Genomic DNA, 26,699 nt, shown 5'->3' on the forward strand with positions numbered 1-26,699 from the left:
TGACCTCTGAGGCAGACTGGCTGGCTTGAATCTAAGATCTGTGAATTTCTACTTGTGTGACCTTGAGCAGGTGGGCTGACCTCTCAACCTTGGCTTCTTCATCTGTCAGCTGAGGTAATAACTGTGCCTGCTCCATAGTGTTAGTATGAGGACAAAATAGGTAACATGGAAAGTGCTTGGAAGTGAACTTGGTAGATGGTAAGTGCTCAGGGATGTTGGGGGCTTTTGTATTTCTTGTACCTGGCATGAGCCTGACATTTAGCCTGCCTGAATGCAGTGAGTGTGTGCTGCCTTGACAGTGGTTCTCCCCTGTTTCCAGAGCTAGACAGAGGCCTCACGGAGCCCCAGATTCAAGTGGTTTGCCGCCAGATGCTGGAAGCCCTCAACTTTCTGCACGGCAAGAAGATCATCCACAGGGATCTGAAAGCTGGCAACGTACTGATGACCCTCGAGGGAGACATCAGGCTGGGTAAGGGGTGTCTGTGGGGGGAAGATGGGAAGGCAGACCACCACAGTGTCTGCCTGGGGGTTGTCAGCCCGGCCTCTGTGGGCAGGAGGGGGTGTGTGTGGGATCTTCACTCTTATGGTGGCCCAGGGTGTCTTACCTGTCCTGGGCCACAGAACGCAGACCGTAACCATTGGCTCATTCTGACCCACTAGTTCTCAACTGAGGGTGATTTTGTCCCCCAGGGATGTTTGGCAATGTCTAGAGCCATCTTTGGTTGTCACAACTAGGGGCAGGGGAGACTCCTGGCATCTGGTATATAAAGGCGAGGGACACTCGATATCCTGCAGAGTGCAGGGCAGCCCCTCGCCACACAGTGATCCTGCCCATGAGGCTGGCATGCGCCGTGGGAGGCGCTGGTCTGTGCCCTTTTGCTCCTGCTTCCAATGGAGAGAATTTGAGTGAGTGTGACGGACAGAGGGACAAATCCGCTTCCATTCACAGATATCAAGACGTATATATCAAAACACACCTTTTTTGTTTTCATGTCTCTTCTCTCCTTGAGCTTTTTAAAAAAATTGTGGTAAAGTACATATAACATAAAATTTATCATCTAGATTTGAAGTGCACAGTTCCAGGGCATTAAGTACATTCATGTTGTCGGGCAACCATCACCACCATCCATCTCCAGAAACTTTCCATCATCCCAAACTGAAACACCATCCCCATTAAACACTAACCCCCAGCCTGAGCCCCAGCCCCTGGTAACCTCCATTCTGCTTTTTGTCTCTGATTTTGACCGCTCTGGGGACCTCATGTAAGTGTAGTCATTTGTGCTTTGGTGTCTGGTGTATTTCACTCAGCATCACGTCCTCAAGGTTCATCCATGTTGTAGCAGGTGTCAGAAGTTCTTTGTGTTTTTCATACTTCTTTTTTTTTTAAACCAAAATAACACACACACACGCCTCCTCTGCTCCCACCACCTTCTTTCTCCATCCGCTTCTAGTGGACGACCCTTCTGACTCTTCTCACGTTTCCTCCTGCATTGATAAATAATATGCTTATCATGCTGTTTCTTAAGTAATGATTTTTATTGTTTGATGAAAAAATAATACATGTTTTTTATACAAAATTTACACAGTACAGGAAGGCTTAGAGGGGAGAGCCGGGAAGTACCTCCAATCCCATTATCTAGATGTCGGCACTGGTCGTCATCACACGTCAGCTCTGCGTCTCTGCCGGTAGAAGGGTGTAAAGACAGAGAGGTGTTGGGGAGTGGTGTTAACGGCAGAGAGATGATACTCTCTTGTTTACCAGTTTGACTGCATTCTACTCTATTTTCTAGAAACTCCTTCCTGGCAGCTAAATCATTCATTCATCTGCACTGGCCCCCCCTCCCCCAACCCTGTCCTTCCAACATAGGAGCGTCACTATTGTGGTTCCTCTAGTGGAACCTCTGTGGCTTTAAGGAACATTTGAATTATGTCAAGATTTATGACAAGAAACTGCACCGGTGTTGAGTCTTTGTGATGGAGAACTCCAGAGATAGGCATGGGGATTGGAACAGAATGTTAACAGTATCAAGGACATCTTGTACCACGGGAGGGCAGCTCCCAGCATCCTTGCTTTGAGGCCTCTGAGGCTCAGACAGGGTGGGGACCTGCCCTGGGTCACAGAGCTAAGCAAGGACAGAGCCAGGGCTGATCCCAGGGCCACTGGTTTACTTCTCAGGGCTGGCCCTCATCACCGCACTCACTTCCATGTGTGCTTTGAGCTGATGCTCAAAGGGTAGGGCTGGGCCTTAAAAAATGTATGCAAGACTGGTAGGTTCTCATATTTAATGCATTTTAGTCCTTTGGAGGGCTCCTAACACTCAGACTGCTGGGTGTAACCCCAGGGTTTCTGCCTGGGCTGGCCCAAGAACTTGCATTTCTTTTCTTCTTTTCTTTTCTTTTCTTTTCTTTTCTTTTCTTTTCTTTTCTTTTTTCTTTTCTTTTCTTTTCTTTTCTTTTCTTTTCTTTTCTTTCTTTTCTCTTTTCTTTTCTCTTCTCTTCTCTTCTCTTCTCTTCTCTTCTCTTCTTTCTTTTCTTTTTTAAAGATTTATTTAATATTTGAGAGAGAGAAAGAACATGTGGGGGGAGAGGCAGAGGGAGAGAATCTTCAAGCAGACTCCCTGCTGAGGGTGGAGCTGGATGCAGGGCTCCATCCCACAACCCCTGAAAATGAGATCATGACCTGAGCTGAAACCAAGTGTTGGATGCTGAACTGACTGAGCCCCCCAGGCGCCCCAGAACCTGCACTTCTTTCTTTTTTTCTTTTAACATTTTATTTATTGGGATGCCTGAGTGGCTCAGTCAGTTAAGTGTCTGCCTTTGGCTCAGTTCATGATCCCCAGGTCCTGGGATCAAGTCCTGCATCGGGCTCCTTGCTCAGTGGGGAGCCTGCTTCTCCCTCTGTCTGCTGCACCACCTGCTTGTGCTCTCCCTCTGACAAATAAATAAAATCGTTTAAAAAAATTTATGTATTTATGTATTTATTTATTTAGAGAGCACGAGCCAGGGCCAGTGCAGGGGTGGGGGTGGGCAGAGGGAGACGAGAGAGAATCTCAAGCAGACTCTGTGCTGAGCATGGAGCCTGCTGGTGAGCCCCAGTCCCATGACCCAAGATCATGACCTGAGCCAAAATAAAGAGTCGGACACTTAGCCAACTGAGCCACCCAGGTGCCTCAGAACTTGCATTTCTTTCTTTCTTTCTTTCTTTCTTTTTTTTTTTTAAAGATTTTATTTATTTCTTTGACAGAGAGAGACACAGCGAGAGAGGGAACACAAGCAGGGGGAGTGGGAGAGGGAGAAGCAGGCTTCCCCCTGAGCAGGGAGCCTGACGCCGGGCTCGATCCCAGGACCCTGGGATCATGACCTGGGCCGAAGGCAGACGCTTAACGACTGAGCCACCCAGGCACCCCAGAACTTGCATTTCTAATAAGCTCCCACTTGCAGCTGATGATGAGAGACCACACTTTGATAAGCATTATCTTCGACCCTCAGTATCCAAAGGGCGGTTGGTGACAGCATCGGCATTACCTGGGAGCTTGTTAGAAATGCTCTGCTGTCCAGAGGGTAGGGTTGGTTCTGTCTTGAAACCAGTAGTATGAAGTTTCTCATATCAGGCACCAGGAGGGTTGTATTCTGTTCTATGTCCCGAAGACCAGCATCCCTGATACTTGCAGGGTCTGTGCCTTCTGGGGTTCAGCTCACATCCTTGTGGCTGTTCCTCCTCCTTGGTCCTTCTTTTACCTGGAATGGTTAAGAGCATGCACTCCGTAGTCAGAGAGTCCTGAGTTCAAATCCCAAGTCTGCCTCTAGGCCTTTGACCTTGGAAAAGTTACTTAACCATGCTGCTTTTCCATTTCCTCATCTGTAAAATGAGAATGATAATAAAACCTCTGTCAGAGGGTTGGGAGGCTAGTACAAGAAGAGGCATGTGTAGTCAGCTCTCTGCAAAGGCCAGCTGTAATTACTGTTGTTTCCTTTAGTGTCTGCTCTGTGCCAAGCCCTGTGCTGGGCCAGGAGGGGAATGAGACCCTAGTCCTTCTCCTGCTCCGGCAGAGTTCCCAGGCAGTGGGGAGATAGGTGGGAGCATCAGGGCTGGGGAGGGAACCGGTGCCGGGGTAGGGCGTGTATGGACAGGGGTGCTCTGTTCTTCCACCTGGGCCTGGACGTTTGGGTTTAGAGGAGGCTTTTGTGGGAGGATAGTTTGAGCTGAGTTATGAAAGGTAGATAGATATTTGCCAGGTCAACCAGATTGGGCAGGGCAGTCCAGGAAGAGGGAGCCTAGTGGGCAGGGGCATGGAGGTGAGGAACAGCAGGGTATTTTGGGGGGACTTATAATAAAAATAACTCACATTTATTGGGCTCTGAAGCACCCACTAGATGCCAGCCATTAGAGGAGGCTCTTTCTAGCTATTTCATTTAACCCGGCACTCCAGTACTCCAGGGGTATTGGACAGGGATGGGGAGGGGAGGGACCATACCAGCACAGATGAGGACACTGAGAAGTAGTAGCAAGGCTGGGACTCAGGTCTTCCTGACTTCACAGCTGCCCATGGACGGGCTCATTCAGGGGTAGAGTGTGGGTGGCCAGGGAGGGGCTGGGTTGGGGAGTGCCTCCGCCTTTAGGCTCAGGGAGTATGTGGGGGCCAGAGAAGAGAGTCTCTCTTGTGCTCTGTGGGATTCGGGGGAAACCTTCAGCTCAGCATTCAAGAATTTACCACTTGGAGGAGGCAGAACACAGCAAACCCAGGTCAGGAGCAGCCGGTCAGAGCAGGGAAGCCCTGGCAGGACAGAGATGGAGGGAGGGCCCCAGCAGCTTTGGGCTGAGATGTCCTTGGGGGGTGCTCATTTCCCATTGCCATCCCCCCCCTGCACACCCCCGAAATCTGGAGCATGCTGACATGCTGAGCAGACTTCAGAATCTCACTCAGAGCCTAGCAGCGGGCGGGTGCTAGAAGCAGATGGGTGCATCGGGTTTCCAAATGACTTGGCATATGCAGTTGAGAAAACCAGGAAGCCAATTAAAAAGGAAAAAAGTTCAAGGAGAGTTGAGTGTGAGTATTTACACAATTGCGCTGAGCTCTGGGAGCCATGGGGTGCAGGCCTGCTGAGGCCTGTTGTTCTGTTTTGGAAAATCCCCCTTCCCCCTTGGGCCTGGAATCTGCGGCCTGGCGGAGCAGTGGAGGAGGCCTGGGAGAAAGGGTGGCAGTTGGTCTGCCTCTTCCTAAGCATCTTGGGACTGTCTTGGGCCCCTGAGGGCACCCCCCCCCCCATGTCCTTATATAACTCAGGGATGCAGAAGAGAATTGCTTAACAGATTTTTCTCCCAAGTAAGAGGGTCACCTTGCTGGAGACAATGTCTTTGCTTCTCCCTGGAGTGGAAATAGAATGAGAAGCAGCAGGGTGAGCTGAGCAAAGCATGGGCTTTAGACACAGACAAGCCTGGTTCAAATCCTGGCTCTGCCACTTTGAGCTGGAGAAACATACTTATCCAAGCCTCAGTTCCTTCATCTGTGCAATGGGTATAACAAGACCCACCTCACAGGGCTACTGTGGCCGGTAGGGTGAAGTGTACAAGTGTAGTCACAGGGAGGCCCAGTGTTACATCCCTCTCTGCTACTAGGCACTTTGTTTCTTCCTTGTGTTAAATATTTACTTCTGTCAAGGATATCAGACTTCCTGAGGTTCATTTGATAGTTGTCAAGTAAAGCACAAGTTCTAGCTCTGAGTGGATGTGAAGCAATTCTTGATGACTGGTGGGAATTCATTGGTACAGAGAGAGCAAGGAAGAGTGTCTGTTGCCCTGAGACAGTTGGGATATGAAGTGGGGGGTGGACTTTGAAGTCTGAAGAACTGTGTTCTTGTCCTGGATCTGCCACATTGCATTAGATGACCTTGGGCAAGTCAATTAACCCTTTGGAGCTTCAACTTCTCAAACTCACGGGTGTGGTAATAGTTCGTATCTCACAGAATTGGTGTGACAAGTTAGTGAGACAGTGCATGCAAAGCATCCATAGATGTCTGTCAGAGAGGTGGGAGAATGTTAGCTGTCTTTGTTGAGCCTAGGAATGTCTCAGAGAAGCTGCTATGAGAGAGAATGTTCCCTGTTCTCCAAAGAAACCCTGTTCCTCTCCCCAGCAGTGCTTCTCTGAAAATGGGAGGTGAATTTTACTTTAGGGGTCTCTCAAGTTCCGAGCATTAGTCTGGACTGGCCTAAAAATCAAAACGCCCAGCACAGAGCCTGGCATATAGTAGGTGCTCAAATCAGCAGTAGTTCTGGCGTCGCCATTACTTTAACATTTTATGATTACTGCAGGGTTCCTAATTCCCAAAGGCCCCTTGATGCACAGGAGGCCTGGCAAGTGGGGCTGGCAGGACCAAGTTACCTGCCTCTCACCCCCCACCTTCACCCCCAACCCAGAATGCCTGTGTGGTGTTGCTGGCAGGCTGGTGTCCTGGTTCTTTCACTCTGGCTACTGTGAACTGAGCCAGGGTTTGATATGTAGAAATTCATTTAGTCCTCAAAGGCCACTGATAACATTTTACAGAGGAGAGATATCTGGCTTTTTTTTTTTTTTTTAAGGGGTTAACCCCAGATCATACAGCCAGTAAGAGGCACATCTGGGCTTCAGAATAGCACATCTGGCTTCAGAGCCCATGTGCTTAACCATAACCCTTTTTTAGACTCTTGGCGCCAATGATAAGAACCGGTCTCCTGTGATTTAAGGCATTTAAGACAGACAGGAAAATGTGCGTATATGATATACGGAACTGTGATGGTGAAGAGATACAGCTGGGCATCCAGGGCACTCGGACCCTGGAACACAGATGCTGCGGAGACTGTCTCTGGTCAGTCTCTCTGTGCATGTTGGTTAGGCTCTCAGACCAGCCCCCTCCACAAAGCTCCTGGGCTCGGGCTAGTTTTAATTTTCTCAGCATCACCTCCTACAGGACGAACTGAACCTCACCATTTCAGGTCTGAGTCCATAATCCCAGTGAAGGACTCTGATTGGCTTAGCGTGGCGTGGGTGCAGAGCTCTGGACCAATCAACGAGATCCAGTAAGGAGGGCTTCTCTGATTGGCCCAGCTTGTAGTAGTCCCTGAGGAGGGCGGGGTCAGGTAGCAAGATGGAAGTATTGCGTACCCTATCCCCTCCTCCTGTCCGTGGAACAGCGTGGTTGGGGTGGATTGATGGGTTTCCAGAAGGTGAGAAGATTTGTACTGGCCTGAAAAACACATTGTCCCCCATAGACAGGCATAGCCTATTGGAAGCAAGAACGAAGTTCTGAATGTGTGATTGAGGTTGGGGGAGAAAATACCAGAAGAAGGTTTATGTAGGAGAGGGAAGAGGGTCAAATGAAGGCAGTGCGGCTAGGAGGCTGAGGGTGGACTGGGATGAGCTGGAAAATAAAGACCTCTGTAGTGGTCCCGTGTGTCTAAAAAACAGAAGAAAATGGACATAGAAACGGAGAAGTCAAGCAGTTGGGTCAGCCTCCCATTTGGCTGGATGATAAGATGCCTTAATAGATGAGGAGACTGAGGCTCAGAAACATGAAGCAGTTGGTCTTAGATCACAGAATCTTCTCGCTTCCCTGCCCGGTACCGTTTTGTGACACTCCTGGGAAAGCAGAACGTCCTGATAATTAAGAAAAGTCACTTGGGTGCCCTGGGGGAGCCTCCCTCTTAATGAGCTGGCGCCCTAATCCAGAGGAAGAGGGCCCATGGGGTTCCAGGGCTGGGGGGCAGAGCCTTTGCCTTCTCCCGACCCCACCTCAGTGTCAGCAGGCCCCACACCCTCCCTAGGCTTCGCTTCCCCGTGGGTATCCTGAGGACCCTGGCTGGTGTTGGTCCACAGGGCCACAGCTGGCCTTTTAGATGAGACGGTTTTTGCCTTAGGAGGTGCAGTGTCTCTGGCTTTCTCCCGCTAAATGGCAGGAGCACTCCTCTTCATTGTGAGGACCAGACTGCCCCCATTCCTTTTCCTTTTTTTTTTTTTTTTTAAGATTTTATTTATTTATTTGAGAGAGCGAGCGCGCACGAGAGAGTACGCGCATGAGCAGCGGGCAGGGATAGAGGCAGAGGGAGAAGCAGATTCCCCCCTGAGCAGGGAGCCTGATGCAGGACTCGATCTCAGGACCCTGATGCCAGGACCTGAGCCCAAAGCAGACGCTTAACTGACTGAGCCACCCAGGTGCTCCCTGCCATTCGCTTTCAAACACATCCTGGAACACAGGCACCACCCCTGGTTGAGGACCATCTAGAAGGTTCTCAGACCTAGAATTCCAGGGTTTCCCTGCCCACACTGGCCTACAGACTCACTGGCCTGGGGTAGAGGGTCCGGGATGGAAGGGGGTGGGGTACAGAACTCTTACTGGACAGTAGTTTGCCTTTAACTGGCCTGGCATTATCTGGGAAAAGGCTCCTCTTGTCTTGGATTCTTTGGGGGGTCTACAGTTAAGAGGACAGATGAGAGATTTTGTTACTTATCTGCATCCATTTTAAGTTCACAGCCCTGTGTATGTGTATAATATATAGTTCTTATATTGTGTACATAATTTTTTATTATAAAAGTAATACATGGTATTTACACATGTGTAGGAAGATATGTACAATGATATTTATTGCAACAGTATTTGCAACAGTAAGAAAAGAGACATGATCCAATTTACTCCAGTAGAGGATTAATTAAGTTATGGTACTATCATACAATGGAATCTAATTCAGCTTTTGAAAATTAAATTGTAGAAAATGTGTAATCTCTTACAAAATGTATATATACATGTGAAGGGACAAAACACAAGCTGCAAAATGGCAGGTTTAACCTGATCTCATTTTTAAAGAGTATTTTTATTTATACATACACTTTTTATTTATATAAATCTGGAGCTATATGCAGCAGACTCATAAATGTTTATCTCTGCCAGGATTATGGAGACTTTCTCATCTGTAAATATTTGAATTTTTGATGAGCAGCATTGCCTTGGTAATAAGAAGAACATATATATAAGTAAATATATAGATATAGTCGTACAGACAGTTTGGAATAAGACCCACAAAGAAGGAAACAAAAGTCACTCCCAAAGTTACTAGAATGCACCCCGTAGGCTCCCTGTCAGTGTGTTTTCTGTGCACAGAAAGGTAGGACCGGATGGTGGTAAAGAGACAGACTTGGCATCATGTCTGTCCTTAGAGCTGGGTGATGGTCCACAAGTTCCTTAATGTCTCTAAACCTCAGTCTTCTTATCTGTTGCAGGGGAATGATAGGGCACCTGAGTGGCTCAGTCAGTTAAGCCTCTGCCTTCGGCTCAGGTCATGTTCCTGGGGTTTTGGGTTCAAGCCCCACATCGAGGTCCCTGCTCGGCAGGGAGCCTGCTTCTCCCTCTCCTTCTGCCTGCCGCTCCCCCTGCTTGTGCTCTCTCGCTCGCACTCTCTGTTTCTTTCTCTCTCTCTGTGTCAAATAAATAAAATCTCAAAAGGGGTGGGATAATAATTTTCCCTGCCCAAAGGGTCATGGCTATAAACGATATGCATAGGGATATACATACAGATGATATGCAAAATGATATGCAGAGGAGGGTCTAAGGGATGCGCAGATGTCTGCACAGTGCCATATATGCCTGCTCACTTCTCAGTAACTAGCAGTGTTTGTTAGAACTGTTGGTTGGGTGTGTGCAGCGTTTCAGGGTTTTGTCACTAAGCTGCGGCCAGTGTGCCCTTCATCCAGCGTGTGCAGCTCACCCCCTGGCAAGTGCGAAATGCTCTCACCACATCCTGGCTCCCACCTGGTTTTAACTCAAAAAGCAAGAACAAAAACCCACAAACCTAAAAAATTTTTGACCACATGCATTTCAGCTTTTTAAACCAGAAAGGTAGTACGTACTCTTTATTAAAAACATTTTAAAGAATAAAAGTGTCTGAAGTTAAAAACTGTTAAGACCCCCTTGGTGTGCTCACCAAAATCCCGCTTCTGGGGAGGTGGTGACTATGAAGTTTGACGTGTAACCTCGCAGAGCCTGTTCTGTGTGTGGGGGTGTGTATGGACACACAGTATGCGTATATCATTCTTTTAAAATACAGCTGGAATCACACTCTACCTTCTATTATATGCGTTGATCAGTCAGCAACATGTTCAGGGCAACATGTTAGGGACAACATGCCAATTCGTACACACGCATGCAATCTCGTTCGTTTTAAGGGCTGCCTGGTGGTTCACGGCTGGACTGTGCCATAATTTAACCATTCGCCAGACAAGCTCTAGCAACAACTTGGCAGCTTCCGATTTTTTTACTCTTTCGAACAATGCTTTTGTAAGCTTCCATGTATCTTCTCATCTGGTTTGGAGGATCTATTTCTAGAAAGGGAATTGCTGTCAAACATATTTCTTAAAAGCCAGTGTTTTTTTTTTTTTTACTTTTATAAACTGTTTATTTTCCATCGACCTTTTCCATTTCTATTTCCATTTTTGTTTGCCTTTGTGGAAGACCAGCTTAAGACCATTCAGTGACCTGAACAGTGGGAGCTGCAGACCAGTCTTCAGTGGCCGGCTGGGTGCTCCAGTCTTCAGTAGGGAACTGCTGAATAGGCAGCGAGGGCACCTGCACACCTTCAGACCAGTCTGCGACTTCAGGCTGAGTAGCAGTGAACTCAGGAGCTGGAGCTATCCATTCACCCTGAAATTCCACCTTGGTCACAGCCTTTTCAGCAGCGGCCTGCTCTTCAAGTGTTCTTTTTTTCTAGACTTAAAGGTAGTCTAGCAAGGTCTGGCCATTCATGTATTCGGTGGTTCATTTGGAAACAGTATTTCGTTATCAGTATTTCGTGTGCCGGATGCGGTGCTGGGGGAGCAGCTATGGACTCTTTCCTTATGGACGTGATAATTTATGACAGTCCCCACCTACCTGCTGCCCTTGTTTCTGATTCTTGTTGTAAAATGGGAGGAGAGAGGAGATTTTTATTAGAAGAGACTGCCTGCGGGAAACCCCTTTGAATTGGCTGAGGCCCAAACTACATTCCCAGAGCCTGAGGTCCCTGGGCTGCAGGGAGGGGCTGCCTGGGTGGGCCCTGTCTTGTGGGGCGGAAGGGAGAAAGAAGTAGCAGCTATCCCAAAAGCTGGTGGGCTCTTGCCTAAGGAAGGGCCTTGGGGACCAACTGTGTGTCCTTGTGAAAGTTGGTGGTTTCTGCGTTTGCTCTTTCTTCTCAGGCGGGGCTTGGAGACCCTGGTCGGGGAGTGGCAGCTCCTGGCTCCCTCCTGAGAGCCTGAAGCTGGCTTTGAGAGAGGCAGTCACTGTTGTTCCCAGAAGATTTCCTGGGATGACGTGCCAGCCATTAATGGTGTTTGCAGGGGAGGTGGGCCCCAGGCGGTCCTGTAGGGAGGAGGTGAGCCAGGCTCCACATTCTTCCCCAGGAGCCCAGAGGGGTGGTGACTTGTCCTCGCCTCCCAGGTAGTCAGCTGCAGAGCCAGGTTCTCATCTGGGTTTCCTGGTTTTGTACCTCCCCCTGCAGCAGCTGTTGGTCCCTCCCTGGGCCAGATGGTCCCCCCAGACCTGTCATCCGCTCACAGAACAACTGCTATCTAGTTAGCCGGCACTGGGCTCAGAGACCAGTTTTCCTGACCACTTGCAGGAGCCTCAGCAATGCCCCAGCCTAAAATTCTCCCGGCTCACGTGCCCCATGGACAGAGCATTTACCGGGAGCAGGGCCTGGAGCCAAGTGCTTTATGTGTCATTTCATCCTCATGGCAACCCTGCAAAGTAGTTCTAATGGTGTCGCCACCCCTGTATCACAGACAGGGGCACTGAGAGTCAGAGGTTTGCTAATTGTCCTGACCCCTGCCTGTCTCCCACCTTATCAGCTTCTACCTCCGCTCCCTCCAGTCATGGTGCCCTGCCCCTCCAGGCCCTTCAGCCAGTTTGTTATCCCTGTCTGGAAATATCTTCCCCCAGATCTTGACCTCCTGTCTAAAATAGCCGCCCATCGGCCCTGTTCCCACCATGAATCACGTGGGGGGTGTTGAGGGCCTGTTTTCATTGCTAGAATAACAAGCCACACGAGGATGGAGATTTTTGTTCAGCTCTGTGCCTAGAACAGTGCCTGGTACATAATAGATGTTCAGTTAATATGTGTCGAATGAATGAATAGCTTGGCGGCACTCAGCTGTGCTTCCTCCAAGCGCTCCCTCCCTCCCTGCGCTCTCTCACCTCCCTAACTGTAGACTCTCCTATCTCCCTGCTCCTATCTTTCCACCCTTTACACAGGACTAGATACTTACTGGTGTTTGTCTGATTGCTATCTGCTTCCACCACTAAACTTTGAGTTGCCCAAGGGCAAGGACTTAGTTCTCTTCTGACTAATGTCTGGCTCCGGATGGCACCCCGATGAATAGGTGAATGAACCAGTGAAATAGAAGAGCCAAGACTGGAACTGGTTCTCTAGTATCCAGGCCCCTGCTCTTAACATTGTGCTCCTTCCTGGTTTCAAACTGTGGCTGATTCAAGCTTTCCAGGACAGCAGTTGTTATTCAACTGTGGTTCGGGCCAGCTCGTTTCTAGAGCTAGACAAAAGCTTCCGGGGGTGGGGGTGGGGGGGCTGGTAGTTACGCAGCTTTGCAACTTCTCTTTGGATTAAGCATCACAGTTTGCTCAAGGTGTTGCTTTGCTCTGAATTTATTTTTATTTATTTATTTATTTTGTAAAGATTTTATTTATTTATTTTAGAGAGAGAGCACACGAGCAGAGGGAGGGGAGAGGGAGAGGGAGAATCCCAAGCAGACTCTGCACTGAGCCTGGAGCCTGACTCGGGGGCTCAATCTCACGACCCTGCGATTATGATCTGAGGTAAAACCAAGAGTCGGATGCTTTACCCACTGAGCCACCCAGGTGCCCTGCTCCTGAATTTGTTTTATTTTATTTTATTTTTTATTTATTTTATTTTTATTTTTAATTTTTTTAAAAGATTTTATTTATTTCTTTGACAGAGAGAGACACAGCGAGAGAGGGAACACAAGCAGGGGGAGTGGGAGAGGGAGAAGCAGGCTTCCCCCTGAGCAGGGAGCCCGATGCAGGGGCTCGATCCCAGGACCCAGAGATCATGACCTGAGCCAAAGGCAGACACTTAACCATCTGAGCCACTCAGGCGCCCCCTGAATTTATTTTTTAATCAAGATGAAACTTAGCTGTTTTTCTGCCACATAAAAGTTTATGTTGACTTCCTAGATGGAATGTTGTTTAAAAACATAACAGTAAATATGCTTATTTCTATTTAAAAAAATTAAAAAAAAAGAAACTTTACCCTTGAAGACAGGAGAATTGGAGATTTCTCTTCGTGGCATTGCATTCTTCTTGTAGTAGTAGGCATGTGAAGGAAGATTGGTAGTTTTGGGTGTGTGTTTAAAGATACATTTTATTTATTTATTTATGTGAGTCCTGAAAGTCATACCTGTTCATCATGGCAAATTTAAAGAATTGAGAGAAGTATAAGAAACCTTGTCTAGTCTCATGATCCATACACAACCAGTTTAGCAAGTTGGTGTATTTCCTCCAAGTCAATTCGTGTAGATATTCGCCCTTTTTTGGGGGGAGGAGAGCACCATACAATATATTCAACTGTGTATCCTCCCCTTTCCTACTTAACCTTAAAAGTATTTAAATACAATATCTTAATATTGTGTTAAATATTGCAACATTTAAATACGTGTTAAATATTAATATATAAACTCTTAAAAAAATACACATACTCTTTAAAAAATATTAATATATATTAAATACATACTAAATGTTTTAATATTGATATTTTTGTTTTGTTCTGTTTTGCCTTGGGTGGGGGCAAAGGGGAGAGAGAGAGACTCTTAAGCAGACTCCACACCCAGCGCGGGGCTTGATCTCACGACCCTTAGATCATGACCTGAGCCACAAATCAGGAGTTGGACTTAACCCTGAGCCACCCACGTGCCCCTAATATTGATGTGTATTAATATGTATAATTCAGTGTTAAAATATTGAATAAAAATACTTCAAAACTAATTTTAATGCCTATAAAATACTCTGTCATATGCCCATGTATCACACTTTTCTTCATCTGTTCAGTTGTTTAGCGTTTACCTTCTCTTTCTTACATCTCAGTGTCTTGGTTTATCTTACTGCGTGTGTGTTTGTGTGTGTGCTTGACACGCCATCTTAGATCCTTTTGGGAAAAGACAGAATATATTATATATTGTGTATAAGAAGTTTTAAAAACACCCCCTCAGCTTTTGTGCAGAGGCAGTATCATAGCCAGTGACGTTTAGCCAAGGCACAATTATTGCTGATTAAAATCACTCCCTGAAAGCCAAACAATTAGGGTTCTTTTTAATTTGTCACTATTATAATAGCACTTTGATGAACATCATTCTGCATACTATTTTTATGTTTACGATTACTTCATTAGGGTAAATATCTAGATTTGGAATTACTGGATCAGAAGAGTATGGATATTTTAAAGGTTCTTTAGATTTATTGCCCAACTGCTTCCCTGAAAGGCTCTTCAATTTATACTTTCATTAGCAGGAAAGAAAGTGCATGTCTCTATATATCTTTACAACAGTAGATCTATTTTTAATGATCAGAAATTTGCTAGGTAAGAAATGGCATCTGTTAGTTGATTTGGAACGTCTGTCTCTGAGTTCACACCCCAGGGCTGTGGGTGGAGGAATGTCCATCGAATACTCTATCTGATTTTTGTCTTGCAGCTGACTTTGGTGTGTCTGCCAAGAATCTGAAAACTCTGCAAAAGCGAGATTCCTTCATAGGAACGCCTTACTGGTGAGATGTGCAGTTTCTGGAAAGGGAATGGTGGACTAAAGGTTGAACCTCAGACTCCCCAAGGTGACCTCTGGCTGCTGTAGAGGAGAGAGGAGTGGGGCCAGGGCTCCTGAGTCAGCCAGCCTCAGTGGGTCTGAGCCCAGGCCATACCACTCACGACTGCTGTGACCTTGGCCAAGTTGCTTAGCTCCCTTGTGCCTCAGTTTCCTCCTCTACGAAATCAGGGTTCACGGGTTGCTGTGAGGATTAAACGGGAAGATGCATATAGAAAGTGCTCCATTAAGAACATCTAAACGGGAACCCCTAGAAAATAGTTCAAATTTTTTTTTTTTTTTTAATTGACAGACACAGCGAGAGAGGGAACACAAGCAGGGGGAGCGGGAGAGGGAGAAGCAGGCTTCTCGCCAAGCAGGGAGCCCGATGCGGGGCTCGATCCCAGGACCCTGGGATCATGACCTGAACTGAAGGCAGACGCTTAATGATTGAGCCACCCAGGCGCCCCGAAAATTGTTCAATCCTTGATTAATTCAACAAGTACAGATTGAATGGGAGGCCCTGGGCTGGACTGTGAAGAAGAACAATTCCTACCCTCCTGTGGAGTTTCTCTGGACCTCTCTAGTTCATTGTGTCTCCTCCTTTTCCAAAACTATTACTTAAAAAAAAACAAACCACGAAAACACTTTCAGTTTCACATCTAATTACTTTCTGTGTTTCACGTGCATTACTTCTCACTTGGGAGTTAGACTCCTTTCTTGCTTGATTACTCACCCTTTCTTTCTCTCTCTCTGCCCTTTTATTCCTCTTTTTCCTGTTCTCTCCCATCCCTTCTGTCTGTACTGTTGTATTCTCTCCGCCCCCCCCCCTTTTCCCCCCCCTTGATTTTTGGCACCTTCCCCTCTGCCTGCACCCACCCCTTCCCCAGGACTCTGTGTTCTGGATTGTTGCTGCCATCTTGTGGCAGGCATCGGGAACTGCAGCCGGACATGGCAGTGGAACCCCTCTGAAGGCATCTTTCTGGGTGAAGACCAACGTAAGGAAGACAGTGGGATGGACCCTAATGCACGTCGTGATTCGGGAGTGCTGCCAACCCTCTGACATTGGCTTGTGGTGGTCCCTGACCCTGAGTCTCTGAGAAGTGCCTGTGGAGGCCAGGTTCTTAGCCCTCTGTTGTCCCTTGGTTGGTTCAGGATGGCCCCTGAGGTGGTGATGTGTGAGACCATGAAGGACACACCGTATGACTACAAAGCCGACATCTGGTCCCTGGGCATCACTCTGATTGAGATGGCCCAGATTGAGCCCCCGCACCATGAGCTCAACCCCATGCGGGTCCTGCTCAAGATTGCCAAGTCGGATCCCCCCACTCTCCTCTCGCCTTCTAAGTGGTAAGGAGCAAGGCCAGCCCGAGGGTGTTTGCTGTGTGGCCAGTGGGCCCGGGACATGGGGCAGGTGGGATTGGGCCGGTGGAGGGCCAGGGTTCTCCTGTCCCTGCTAGGCCCCGTGTGGGGGACACTGAGGCACACTCCGGGCCTTTCTGAGCTACCTGGGCCCTCCATGCCTTTACCTGTCCTCTGTGCTCTTGATGTGGGCTGTCCATCCGAGCAGACCGTGGGATCCAATAAGGCGAATGCCACTTTGGGAGGAAGTGCCTAAACGGGCCCTGGCAGCCACGTGGCACAGCCCTGGGCTGGGAACCAGGGCTCAGGCTTAAACCCCAGTGCTTCTCTGTTTTGCCAGTGGCCTTGGGCAGGTCCCTGCTCCACTGATTTTCATGTCCCCATCTATACAGCGATGTTCCTGTGAGATCATCTCGAAAGCCCTGTCGCCTTCGCCGTTTTAGCTCATGAAGGCGCCCTTTGTCTTTTGAGGGCTGTGTTGGGGAAGCACATGACTCCCAGGAGAGTGGAGTCAGTGACTCGGGAATTTTCACAGTTCTTGCCCTACTCCAAGCTGACTGCTACCACCTGTGCCCACCACCCCCCAGGTCTGTGGAGTTCCGCGACTTCCTGAAGACAGCCCTAGATAAGAACCCCGAGACGCGGCCCAGTGCTGCACAGCTCCTGGAGGTATGTGGCTCCCCTCTCCTGGGGGTGGCTGCCTGCCCCCTCTGCCCTGCCCTTCTTTTGTAGGCGGGGCAAGCTCACCCATGACCTGGAAGCTGGGTGTGTTCCTCCCCAGCCCAGGCGCGGCTGTGGTGAGGGAAGCTCCCCCAGAGCCTGTCCTCACACCGCTTATGTTCTAGTGGGGGAGACAGGCCACAGACAGCAGATAGGTGCCCGTGGCAAGGAGAGACAAGGGCTATGGAGAGAAAGAAAACAACTCAGGAGGCCAGAGGCCTGCGAGGGGCCTGCTCTCCTATCAAAGGAGGGCATGGAATGGCTCTTAGCAGACACCCAGAGGGGGCCAGGGGCTCTGCGAGGGGTGCTGGGGAGCTGAGGCAAAGACCTGTCCGTGAGCATGATTGGGAGGAGCGAGGCGGCCAGGGCATGGAGCCAGGGATGAGGGCAGAGATTGGAGAGGTGTGGGGTGTGTGCTCACCAAGAGGACACATAGCCCCCTGGTACACTCATTGCCCTGATGCATTGCAGCAGGATGCAGACTTCCAGAAGGAAAGCGATGCTCAGTGGGAACCATATTGTCTGTGCAAACAGTTGAGGCAGAGTAAGCCACTCTTGTCCGTTCATGGTGGACCCCCTCCCCAAACCGAGGTTTCCAGCGGCCAGCTAAGGGCCAGTGGTAGAAGCAGGCCTTTCTTTCAAAGGGGCGCAGCAGGTGATGCTCACTCTTTTCTGCATGAAGGGCCAGGTTGCGTGGGGTCCCATAGGGTCTTGAAAGCCCAGACCAGAACTTGTGCGCCGTGGGGCGCCCCTGAGGGTTTGGTTGAGGGACATAGCATCCAGCCTACACTTATACGGGCCTGTCTGGCTGCTGTGTGAGGAATCTCTGGCCTCCGCATGGAGAAGGGGTGATGGTTCCCTGGAAGCTTTTTGAAATATCGGAGGTAGCTGGGAGCTGCCCTTTGTCCGAGCTGGTGCCTTGTGTTTTGAAAGAGGCAGGCACCACCCGCCCAGCTGTCCTCAGGCCTGCCCGTTGCTGTCACCGTGCCGTCAACGCTGATGGGAGACCGAGAGAAAGTGGGCCTTGGTTCTGGGGGAGGGGCCGTCTCTCCAGACCCTGCCCACAGTGGTCCTTCCACGTAAGTGACTCACAAGCTCTGATGTGTGTCGGGAGGGAAGGAAGAAGAGACCACACCAAGCACTGAGTCTTTGTTCACGTTCAGCCACTTTTCCTGAGTACGTGCTGTGTGCCAGGCACGGGTGCCAGGCTCCAGCGCGTCCCTCCGGCGTGTGCAACACAGTGATGAAGTGTGTGGACTGAGGTGGTAAAGTCCCGGGTTCAAATCCCAGCTCTGCTGCTTATTGGCTCTGAGACCCTGGAAGATTGGCTTAACTTCTCTGTGACTCAGTCCTTGCTCTGAAATGGGGATAATGGCAGCGCCCCCCCCCCCTTAACTGGATCCTTGTGAGGGTTAAGTGTGAAGATACCGAAGATACGTCTGGAGTAGCAGAGGCCTCATTTCCTGGGTTTTGCCGTGTTTGGTGGGGAAGCCAGAGGTGGGGGTGGGCCATCACTGTCAGATGCAGAAGCTCCAAGCCAACTGGGGCCAATTGTTTCCCGTAAGCAGGCACCTCCTGGCCTGCTACATCCGGCCTCTAGGACATCCAGGACATTCCACCAGGAAGAGACCAGCTGTCCTCCATCTCCACATGGCAGCCTTGGAGCCTCAGCCTGAGCCAGGAATTTTTGTTACATAGTTGGAAACAATGTCCTGCCAGGGGATTCTTAGTGTAAGACAGAAAGGGTTGCAGAAGAAAGGAGTGATCCCTTGAGATCAAGAAAACGCCTTCAGGGCTTAGGCTGCTGTCAGCTTTGTCCTTGTGCCTCTTTATTTCTGGGTGGGGGAGGGTGGAGCATGGCCTGCCCTAGGTCCCCTGGCCTTGAGTGACAGGTAGGGGCCTCCCGATCTTGGCTTCCCAGTGTCCCCTGCAGAGCTGCTCATGCCCCCTGTTTCTGCCTGCTTCTGGGAGCTTCCTCCAGGCCCCTCATGCCTTGAGTTGACCCTGGTTTCTGACTCACCCCCTCACCTGCACAGAGATTCTTGGGGACCGTGTCACGTAGTGATAAGTGACCTGGGCTCTGAGGTCAAGCTTGACCACCCGGAATAGGAGTTGTTCTCACTCTGTGCCTCAGTTTCCTCACCTGTGAGATGCGGTTAGTGCTGCCTTACGCAGTCGTACGAGGGAACGAGATTCTGCACGCGCTGTTTTTAGCACGATGGCTGTCAGGTCAGGTGCTCCGTGGACACTAGGTGAGTTGGTTATGGACCTGCCGCACCGTGTCCCAGCCGTTCTTGTCAGGGTCATCTGTGACTCACGTTGTTGGACCCGGTAGCCGGCCGCGGCCTCTGCGCTTGTGCCGTGGGACCCGGCCACGGCAGCCACAGCGGACCTTCACCCTCGCCACTGCTAGCACTTGGCTTCCGGGCCCCCACGGCCTCCTGGTGTCTTTCCTTGTCACCGGTCACTCCGCAGCGTCCTTCGCCTGCTGCCCTTCCCTGCGACTCATCCCCGTGAAAGCGCGTCAGGGCCTTCCCCCCGCCCCCGCCCCATCTCCACTCACCTCAAGGGCCCCACCTGCTTGCGGCGACTGCCACGTTCTCCCCGCAGCCCGCGCTGCTCCACCTGCCCTAGGTGCCCGCACCTGGCCGTTTGCTCACCACCCCGTTTGGACGTCCACACCCGAGCGCCCTCCGCTTTCCCCGCACACGCTCAACCAACGGCCGTCCCGTCTCAGGGAGTGGCAGCCCACCTGCCCGCCCGTCAGGCCCCAGACCTGGTAAGCGTCTTTCTTGTGGGCTCCACATCCATTCTGTCAGCAAATCCTGTCTTCCCTGCCTTCAGAACATGCCCCGAATCTGACCGCTTGGCACCATTTCCGTTGCAACCATAGGTCTCCCTTTCGCTTGGATTATTACTCCCTCGCTGGTCTCCCTGTCCTCCTTCAGTCTGTTCTCAGCACAGCAGCCAGAGGGAAACCTTATTAACACGGACGTCAGCTCCTGTCCCTCCCTGGTCCGAAGGCCCTTCATGGCTCCCCTCTCCCTTAGGCTAAACTCCAGAGTCTCAGTGACCTGCAGGGTCCTACACGATCTGCCCACCCCATCCCAACTCCCTCACTCAGTTCCAGCCATTCTGGCCTCCTTTCTGTATTTCCGATACTCTGGGCATACAGCTGCCTCAGGGCCTTTGCACAGCTCTTCACGCTGCCTGTAATGTTTTTTCCTCAGACACCTCTGTGGTTGAGTCTCTTCTTTAAGTCATTGTTCTTCTCAGTGAGGCCTCCACCAACCACCGTATTTCCAACTGGAAACCTGCCACTTCTACTCCCAACATAGCCCTAGTTCTCCTTTCCCTGCCCTACGTTTGATTTTTCCACGGTTTACTTGTTATTAAGTTTATTGTTAATCTCTAGCATGTCAGCTCCCTGAGGACAGCAGTCTTTGTTTTGTTCACTGATGTGTCCCAAGCATCCAGAACAGTGTCTGGTATGTAGAGGGCCCTCAGTAAGTATTTGTTAATATTTTAACTTAACTGTAGGGTAACCCTTTCTCCATGCCAGGTACTTTTCTAAACGTTTAGCAAATGTTAACTACTTTAATCCTTATAATAGCCCTATGAAATCGGTACTATTCACATTTCCATCAAACAGGTGATAAAACAGGCCCCAGAGAGGTTAGGTAGCCTGCACAAGGTCACACAGCTTGTAAGAGACAAAGCTGGGATTCTGACCCTGGCTGTCTCATTCCAAAGCCTGTTCTCTTGACCGCTCTGGTCCGCCTCCTCTCTGAATGAATGAAGGAGCGGAAGAAAGAATGAGATAGAGAAGTTGGGTGGGAGGGAGAGGGGAATTGGACAGGTGCTGGCAGTGGAAACCTGGCTGGAAAGCCAGCCTCGGAGCGTAGGAGCCCCTGGCTGTTGGTTTCTGAGCACATCGAGGAAAACCAGGCTCCCTTCTTGGAAAGGATGTCTGTGTAGATGGCAGGAGAGGTCCTGGCCAGTGGGCAGGTACCAGTTGGCGAGTTGTGTGGCCTTGCGGGGCTTCCTGCAGAGAGGACACCCAACAGCTGTGCCTCTTCCTGAAGGAGCAGGCGGCTGAGTTCCCCTCTGTCTGGGCCTGTGCAGGGGTGCGTGGGCACTTTGCTGGGGACCTGTGTGCCCGAACAGCCTGTCCCCACTCAGGCACACCATGCACTTCCTGCCCGGGGAGGCCCCGGGCCTCCTCACAGCAGGGCTCTGGCTCTCCACTGGGCCTTGCGTTCAGGGTTGGGGACTTCTCTTCTTTGGACACATCCCTGGAGGTAGTGGCGCTGAGGCAGTGAGGGAGGTAGTCTGTGCTTTCTGTTCTAGGCAGTGGACAAAACAGTGTTTTGGGCCTCATCAGCCACTGGACGGCCTGCCTTGTCAGCCGTGTCTGCCTGGGGATTCCAGGATTGGCATCCGGGGACCTGTCCCGATCACCTGCTCCTCTGGCAAAGGGCTTTCTTCCCCGTGGCTTCCCCGTGGCCTCCCCTTCCTGAGGACCCCGGGGTGCTTGTGAGAGGCCATGGGGCAGATGGTCCAGCCCCAAGAAAGCAAGACTCCTGGCCATGCTGGAAAGCCACTAAGTTGGTCAATGTGTAGCGTGCCTTGATGAAAACTTGGTATTTCCAGAAGCATGCGCCTGCATTCTTTAGTTCTGCCGCATCTGCTTCAGCAACTGCCGTGAAGTGTCCCGTGGCTTCTTGCTCAGATTCATGTGTAAGGTTGGGCAGTGCGAGGCTCGGAGAACCTTCGGGATCTGATGCTCACCCTCAGTTCCAAAAAGCTGTGCTCTGTGGGGGTGCAGGAGGGAGGAGGGATGGCTGGGGGTGCAACTTGTGCCTTAGAGGCTTGTCTGACTGTGCTGCTGGTGGTGATGGTAGTGACGGCGACGGTGATGATGGTGGGGACCGAGGTGGTGCTGGTGCTGGTGGAGGTGATGCTGGTGCTGGTGGAGGTGACGGCTGCCACACTTGGAGCGCTTACTCTCGTGCTTAGAACAGCCACACTATTGTTCCCCACTGAGGCTTAGGGAGGTTGAGTGACCCGCCCAGGGTGGTGGTGGAAGTGGCATTTCATCCCAGACAGATTTCATCTAAAGCCAGCGCTCTCACCATGACACTCTCCTGCCCCCCATGATTAGTAAGCCCTTATCAGCTCTCCCACTCAAGACCTTTTGGAACCACACAGCAGCCAGACTGACACCTTTAAAGGGTAAACAGGTAATAGCACTGCTCTGCTGCACCCTCCAGCAGCTTCTGAGAAGAAAGTCTCAGCTCCTCACTACAGCTCGGGGACCCTGCCTGCACCACCCTGTCCTTCCTCCTCTCTCTTCCACAAGCCCTGCCACCCTGGCCTTCTCGCCGTGCCTCCAGCCTGCCAAACTCTGTCTGGCCCCAGGGCCCTTGTACTTGCTACTCCCCTGCCTGGAATTCTCTGTGCCTGGATCTTTCCCTGGCCAGCTCGAATGTCACCTCCTCAGGGAGACCCCTGTGACCATAGACTAAGTAGCCTCCGCTGCCCAGGCCAGGCCCATGTGGTTCCAGCCTTATGCTTATCCCATTACCTGATCTGACATGATCTTTTTTTTTTTTTTTAAAGATTTTATTTATTTCTTAGAGAGCAAGAGAGTGCACACAAGTCGGGGTGGGGAGTGGCAGAGGGAAAGGAAGAAGCAGACTCCCTCCTGGGCAGGAAGCCTGACGTGGGGCTCGATCCCAGGACCCTGGGATCATGACCTGTGCCGAAGGCAGACGCTTAACTGACTGAGCCACCCAGGCGCCCCGACCTGTCATGATCTTGTGTGTCATTTGGCTACATACCTGTTCTTTCCCACTCAGCTGCAAGCCCCCAAGGGCAGGGACCATGCCCATCCTGTCGTTCAGCCTTCTCTCAGCACCTGGCACATCACTGGCCTCAGCGTGTGGCTGTGGCCCGAATTGGTGAATGAATGGGGTGTGGGAGAGGAAGAAAAGTAATTAAATTCTTTTTTTTTTTTTTAAGATTTTATTTATTTGACAGAGATAGCAAGAGAGGGAACACAAGCAGGGGGAGCGGCAGGCAGAGGGAGAGGCGGGCTCCCCACTGAGCAGAGAGCCTGATGCGGGGCTCCATCCCAGGACCCTGGGATCATGACCTGAGCCGAAGGCATACGCTTAACTGACTGAGCCACCCACGTGCCCCAAGAAATGAAATTCTTAAAATCTTTACTAGTTTGGACTAATTAGAGAAGGCTAGGCTGGTTTAGGGCTCTTTAAAAGGAGTGAGGGTTATTCCTTTCAGGTCAGAAAGGACCACTAGGTGCCCGAGTGGAAGGGGGTATTGTCTTGTGACCTTCCACAAATGAACTGTCCTAAATGAACAAGCACATAAAAATGATTCATAATGGACCAGTCAGGGTGCGTGTGTTTACAAGGTGTTGAAAATGTATTTTTAGTCACTTACATACTTCCCTGCAATCTTGTTGACACTGTTCCTCCACTGATAAATTTTGTGACAGTGAAGGCAGATTTCATCAGAGCCTTCCTCTAAATTCAAATGAGCAAACTCCGATTTAATGAGACCCCTCTGCTCCCCTAATACACACACACACACACACCATCTCTTTGCAAGTGGCCCTGGGTGAGCAATCTCGCACCCTCGTCCACTCTCCAGGGCTGGGGATTAGATGCCCGAGAACAGACTTCTATCAGGGAAGGTGCTCGCGCTGATTTAACATCTGCTGAGGCCTTAAAAGCTTTGGTGTTTTGCAAGGTGTGTGAAAGAGCCTTCATTATTTTAGAGATGGGACCTTTCTGTAAATGCCTAGGAATAGAACTTACACGACACTCTCTTAAGAATTTGCAAACATGCGTGTTCCCAAAAACCCACCTATTTGCACGTGTTCATAGCTTTAGTCATAGTCGCCCAAAACAGGAAACAACACAAATGTCCATCAGCAGCAGAATGAATAAACAGGTTGTGACCTCTCCATACAGTAGATACCTGCACAGGAATGAAAAAGGACCAGTTTACCAATATATGCAGTGAGGTAGGCGAATCTCATGATTTCAACCACGACACCAGTCACAGAGGACTGCATAATTTTGATTCTGTTCACATGAAATTTAGGGAACAGGCAAAACTAGTTTCTGGGGCTGGGCAACTAGGGGGAGCGGGGTTGATGATACGGAGATGGAAACCTTTGGTGTCTGCAGGTGGGCTATGGTTATACCTAGTATATAAGTGGAAAAAGTCATTGAGCTTAGTGATTTGTGAATTTTACTGGGTGTAAGCAACACTTCAATAAAGGATCTGTAGTAGATATTTTATTTTTTTAAGTATTTTATTTATTTGAGAGAGAGCGAGAGCAAGCAGGGGGAGGGAGAGGGACAAGCAGACTCTGCACTGAGCGTGGAGCCCGACGTGGGGCTCGATCTCAGGACCCCGAGACCATGACCTGAGCCGGAATCAAGAGTTGGACACTCAACTGACTAAGCCGTCCAGGTGCCCCTGTAGTAGATATTTTAAAACCATATATTAAAACCTTTAAAAAAAGAAAATAAACAGATGCACAAACAACCCCCCAAACATCGCTTGAGCCCCTGCTTTGAGCTAAACACTTCCTCGTGCATGATCTCGGTTAATCCTTATGACCTCCCTATAGGTTTGGCCTTACCGTCTCCACTTGGGAGATGAGCCTGCAGCTCGGGACAGGAAAGTGACATGCTCAGTGTTGCACAGCTGGTGGGGGGCAGAGCCAGGACTCGGCCTCTTTCAGCACACACAGGACTTTGTGGGCCGCCTCTGGCTCTCCCCTACCAAGTACACGTTCACATTGGACTCAGGGATGCCACTGGCCTCTCTGCCTGGCAGATGGCCTCCCCCAGGACTTCACCTGAACCTCCTGCCCCCTCCTGCCCAAAGTGGTTCTAACCCAGGTGTGTCTTGCCCCTTCAGCATCCCTTTGTCAGCAGCGTCACCAGCAACAAGGCCCTGCGGGAGCTGGTGGCCGAGGCCAAGGCCGAAGTGATGGAGGAGATCGAGGACGGCCGGGAGGAGGGGGAAGAGGAGGAGCCCCCGGATGCCACCTCTGTAAGGCCTGAGGAGGGCTGGGGTGGTGGGGCGGGACGGGACCCCAGCAGGCCTTGGCTGGTATAAGAGGGGACCTGGGGGGTGGTGTGCAGGAAGGATTCCTGTTTCTCCCCAGCTTGGGGATTATAGCCCCCCACGCCACAGGTTACGTAAGTCAGCACACGGGCCAGGGCGAGGCAGCGGGGGTGTGCTGGCCATATTCTGTACGTTCTCAGGAAAGAGCAGTAATCTAGATTTGCACATGGGATCTTCCAGTTTTTAAAAGTTGGTAGCTGACTCATTGCTTCCCTGCCTTTTTCCTGTTGTGGCTCACATGCAAAATGAAAATGCTTTTAGCACCCCGTCGGATAAATGCAAATGAAGGCTGCACGTGACTGAAGGCAACAGGCCGAGGGGCTCTGGGCACCCCAGACCCTGCCTGGCTGCCCCGAGTGCCCAGGGGACCCATGTCTTGGCACATTTGTAACCCATCAGCAGCTTCGGCACTTGGCTGAATTTAAATTTAAATTAAAGCTAACTTAAAGTTTTAAAAACCTGTGAGCCAAGCTAAACATGTCTGTGGGCTGGATTCTGTCCTGAGCTGCTGCTTTCAGATCCCTGGTCGACGCCACTTGGGAAGGGCCTCTTCCAGGAGGGAAACTTGCTGTCCAGATGGTGCCGTGGAGCGAGTGAGGCAGGGGCTGGACTCTGTCAGGGAATGGACAGTGTAGTGCTGTCTCGAGTTTGATGGGATCCTGGGAGAAGCCACAGGCTGGCCTGAATACTTACCAGGATGAGGAAGGGAAGCACTGAGGAGGAGGAGTGGAATCAGCCCTGCAGCCCTAGCCTTTTACGGAGCCCTTGCTGGGGGCCGGGCACTCCACAACTCTGATGGGAGAACCAGGCCTTCATTTTAGAGATGGGCAAAGTGAGGTTGAGGAATGACGTGGCCAGTTGAGCTGATAGGTGGCAGGGCCAGGTGTAGGAAAACCGTGGTGGGAGAGGGAGGTGGCGTGTCTGGGGCCTGGCTCCAGGAGGACGCTGCGGACAGCGAGGTTGGGGAGGGAGGCAGACAACGGTCACACCAGCCTGGTTTCCACAGGCAGGAGGCTGACCCTTGTCGTGAGGGCGGTGGGGGCTGAGGGTTTCAGGCAAGGGCTGGGCATTGGTGTGGGGATGATAGGATCAGATCTGAATTTCTGAAGCATCATTCTAGGGTGGTTGAATAAGGAGGTGGATTAGAGTTCCTTCTGGAAGCTTCCATATCCAAGGTTAAAACCAGCCATTAGGACCCAAGGGAACGCTATGGTTTGATTCCATTAATATCATATTTGAAAACAAGCAAACTAACCTGTAACACTTAGAGACCAACGTCAGGACAACTACTATGTCAAGGGGAGAGACAGACGTAGGCGGGGGCTTCTCTTGAGGTGGGCAGTGTTCCACTCCTGACATGGAAGGTGGCTCTGTGGGTGCCCACTTTATTCCCTGGATGTTTATATTTTATCCACAGAAATGAGTGTTCTATTTCATAGTAGCAATGTTTCCAGTACTTACCAGCTCCCAAAGCTCTAAGAAACAAAACAAAACTTTAAAAACTTAATGGATGATAGACTGAATCTAGCTTCTGGATAGTTTTGGTTTGGTTTTTATGCAACTAAAACAAAACAAAACAAAAAAACCCCCAAAACTTGAATTAGTTGCCATCTAAAAATCAGGCGG

At 50.3% G+C, this 26,699-nt stretch overlaps 1 protein-coding gene and 1 pseudogene across 1 annotated transcript in view; both read left to right on the forward strand.

Annotated features, from left to right (window-relative positions):
* Nucleotides 1-26,699, forward strand: part of STK10 (serine/threonine kinase 10) — a 117,793-nt gene that overhangs the window by 55,879 nt on the left and 35,215 nt on the right. Inside the window, exons 4-8 of the mRNA XM_025867035.2 lie at nucleotides 320-469; nucleotides 14,718-14,790; nucleotides 15,978-16,172; nucleotides 16,772-16,853; nucleotides 24,864-24,998. Of these exons, the coding sequence (XP_025722820.1) occupies nucleotides 320-469; nucleotides 14,718-14,790; nucleotides 15,978-16,172; nucleotides 16,772-16,853; nucleotides 24,864-24,998 (635 nt within the window). The remainder of the gene's footprint in view (nucleotides 1-319; nucleotides 470-14,717; nucleotides 14,791-15,977; nucleotides 16,173-16,771; nucleotides 16,854-24,863; nucleotides 24,999-26,699) is intronic.
* LOC112820551 (U4 spliceosomal RNA) lies at nucleotides 14,237-14,360 on the forward strand (annotated as a pseudogene).

This window comes from Callorhinus ursinus, unplaced genomic scaffold (genome assembly GCF_003265705.2).
Source record: "Callorhinus ursinus isolate GAN/ISIS: 27379988/994484 unplaced genomic scaffold, GSC_fseal_2.0 scaffold3, whole genome shotgun sequence".
Lineage (NCBI taxonomy): Eukaryota > Metazoa > Chordata > Mammalia > Carnivora > Otariidae > Callorhinus > Callorhinus ursinus.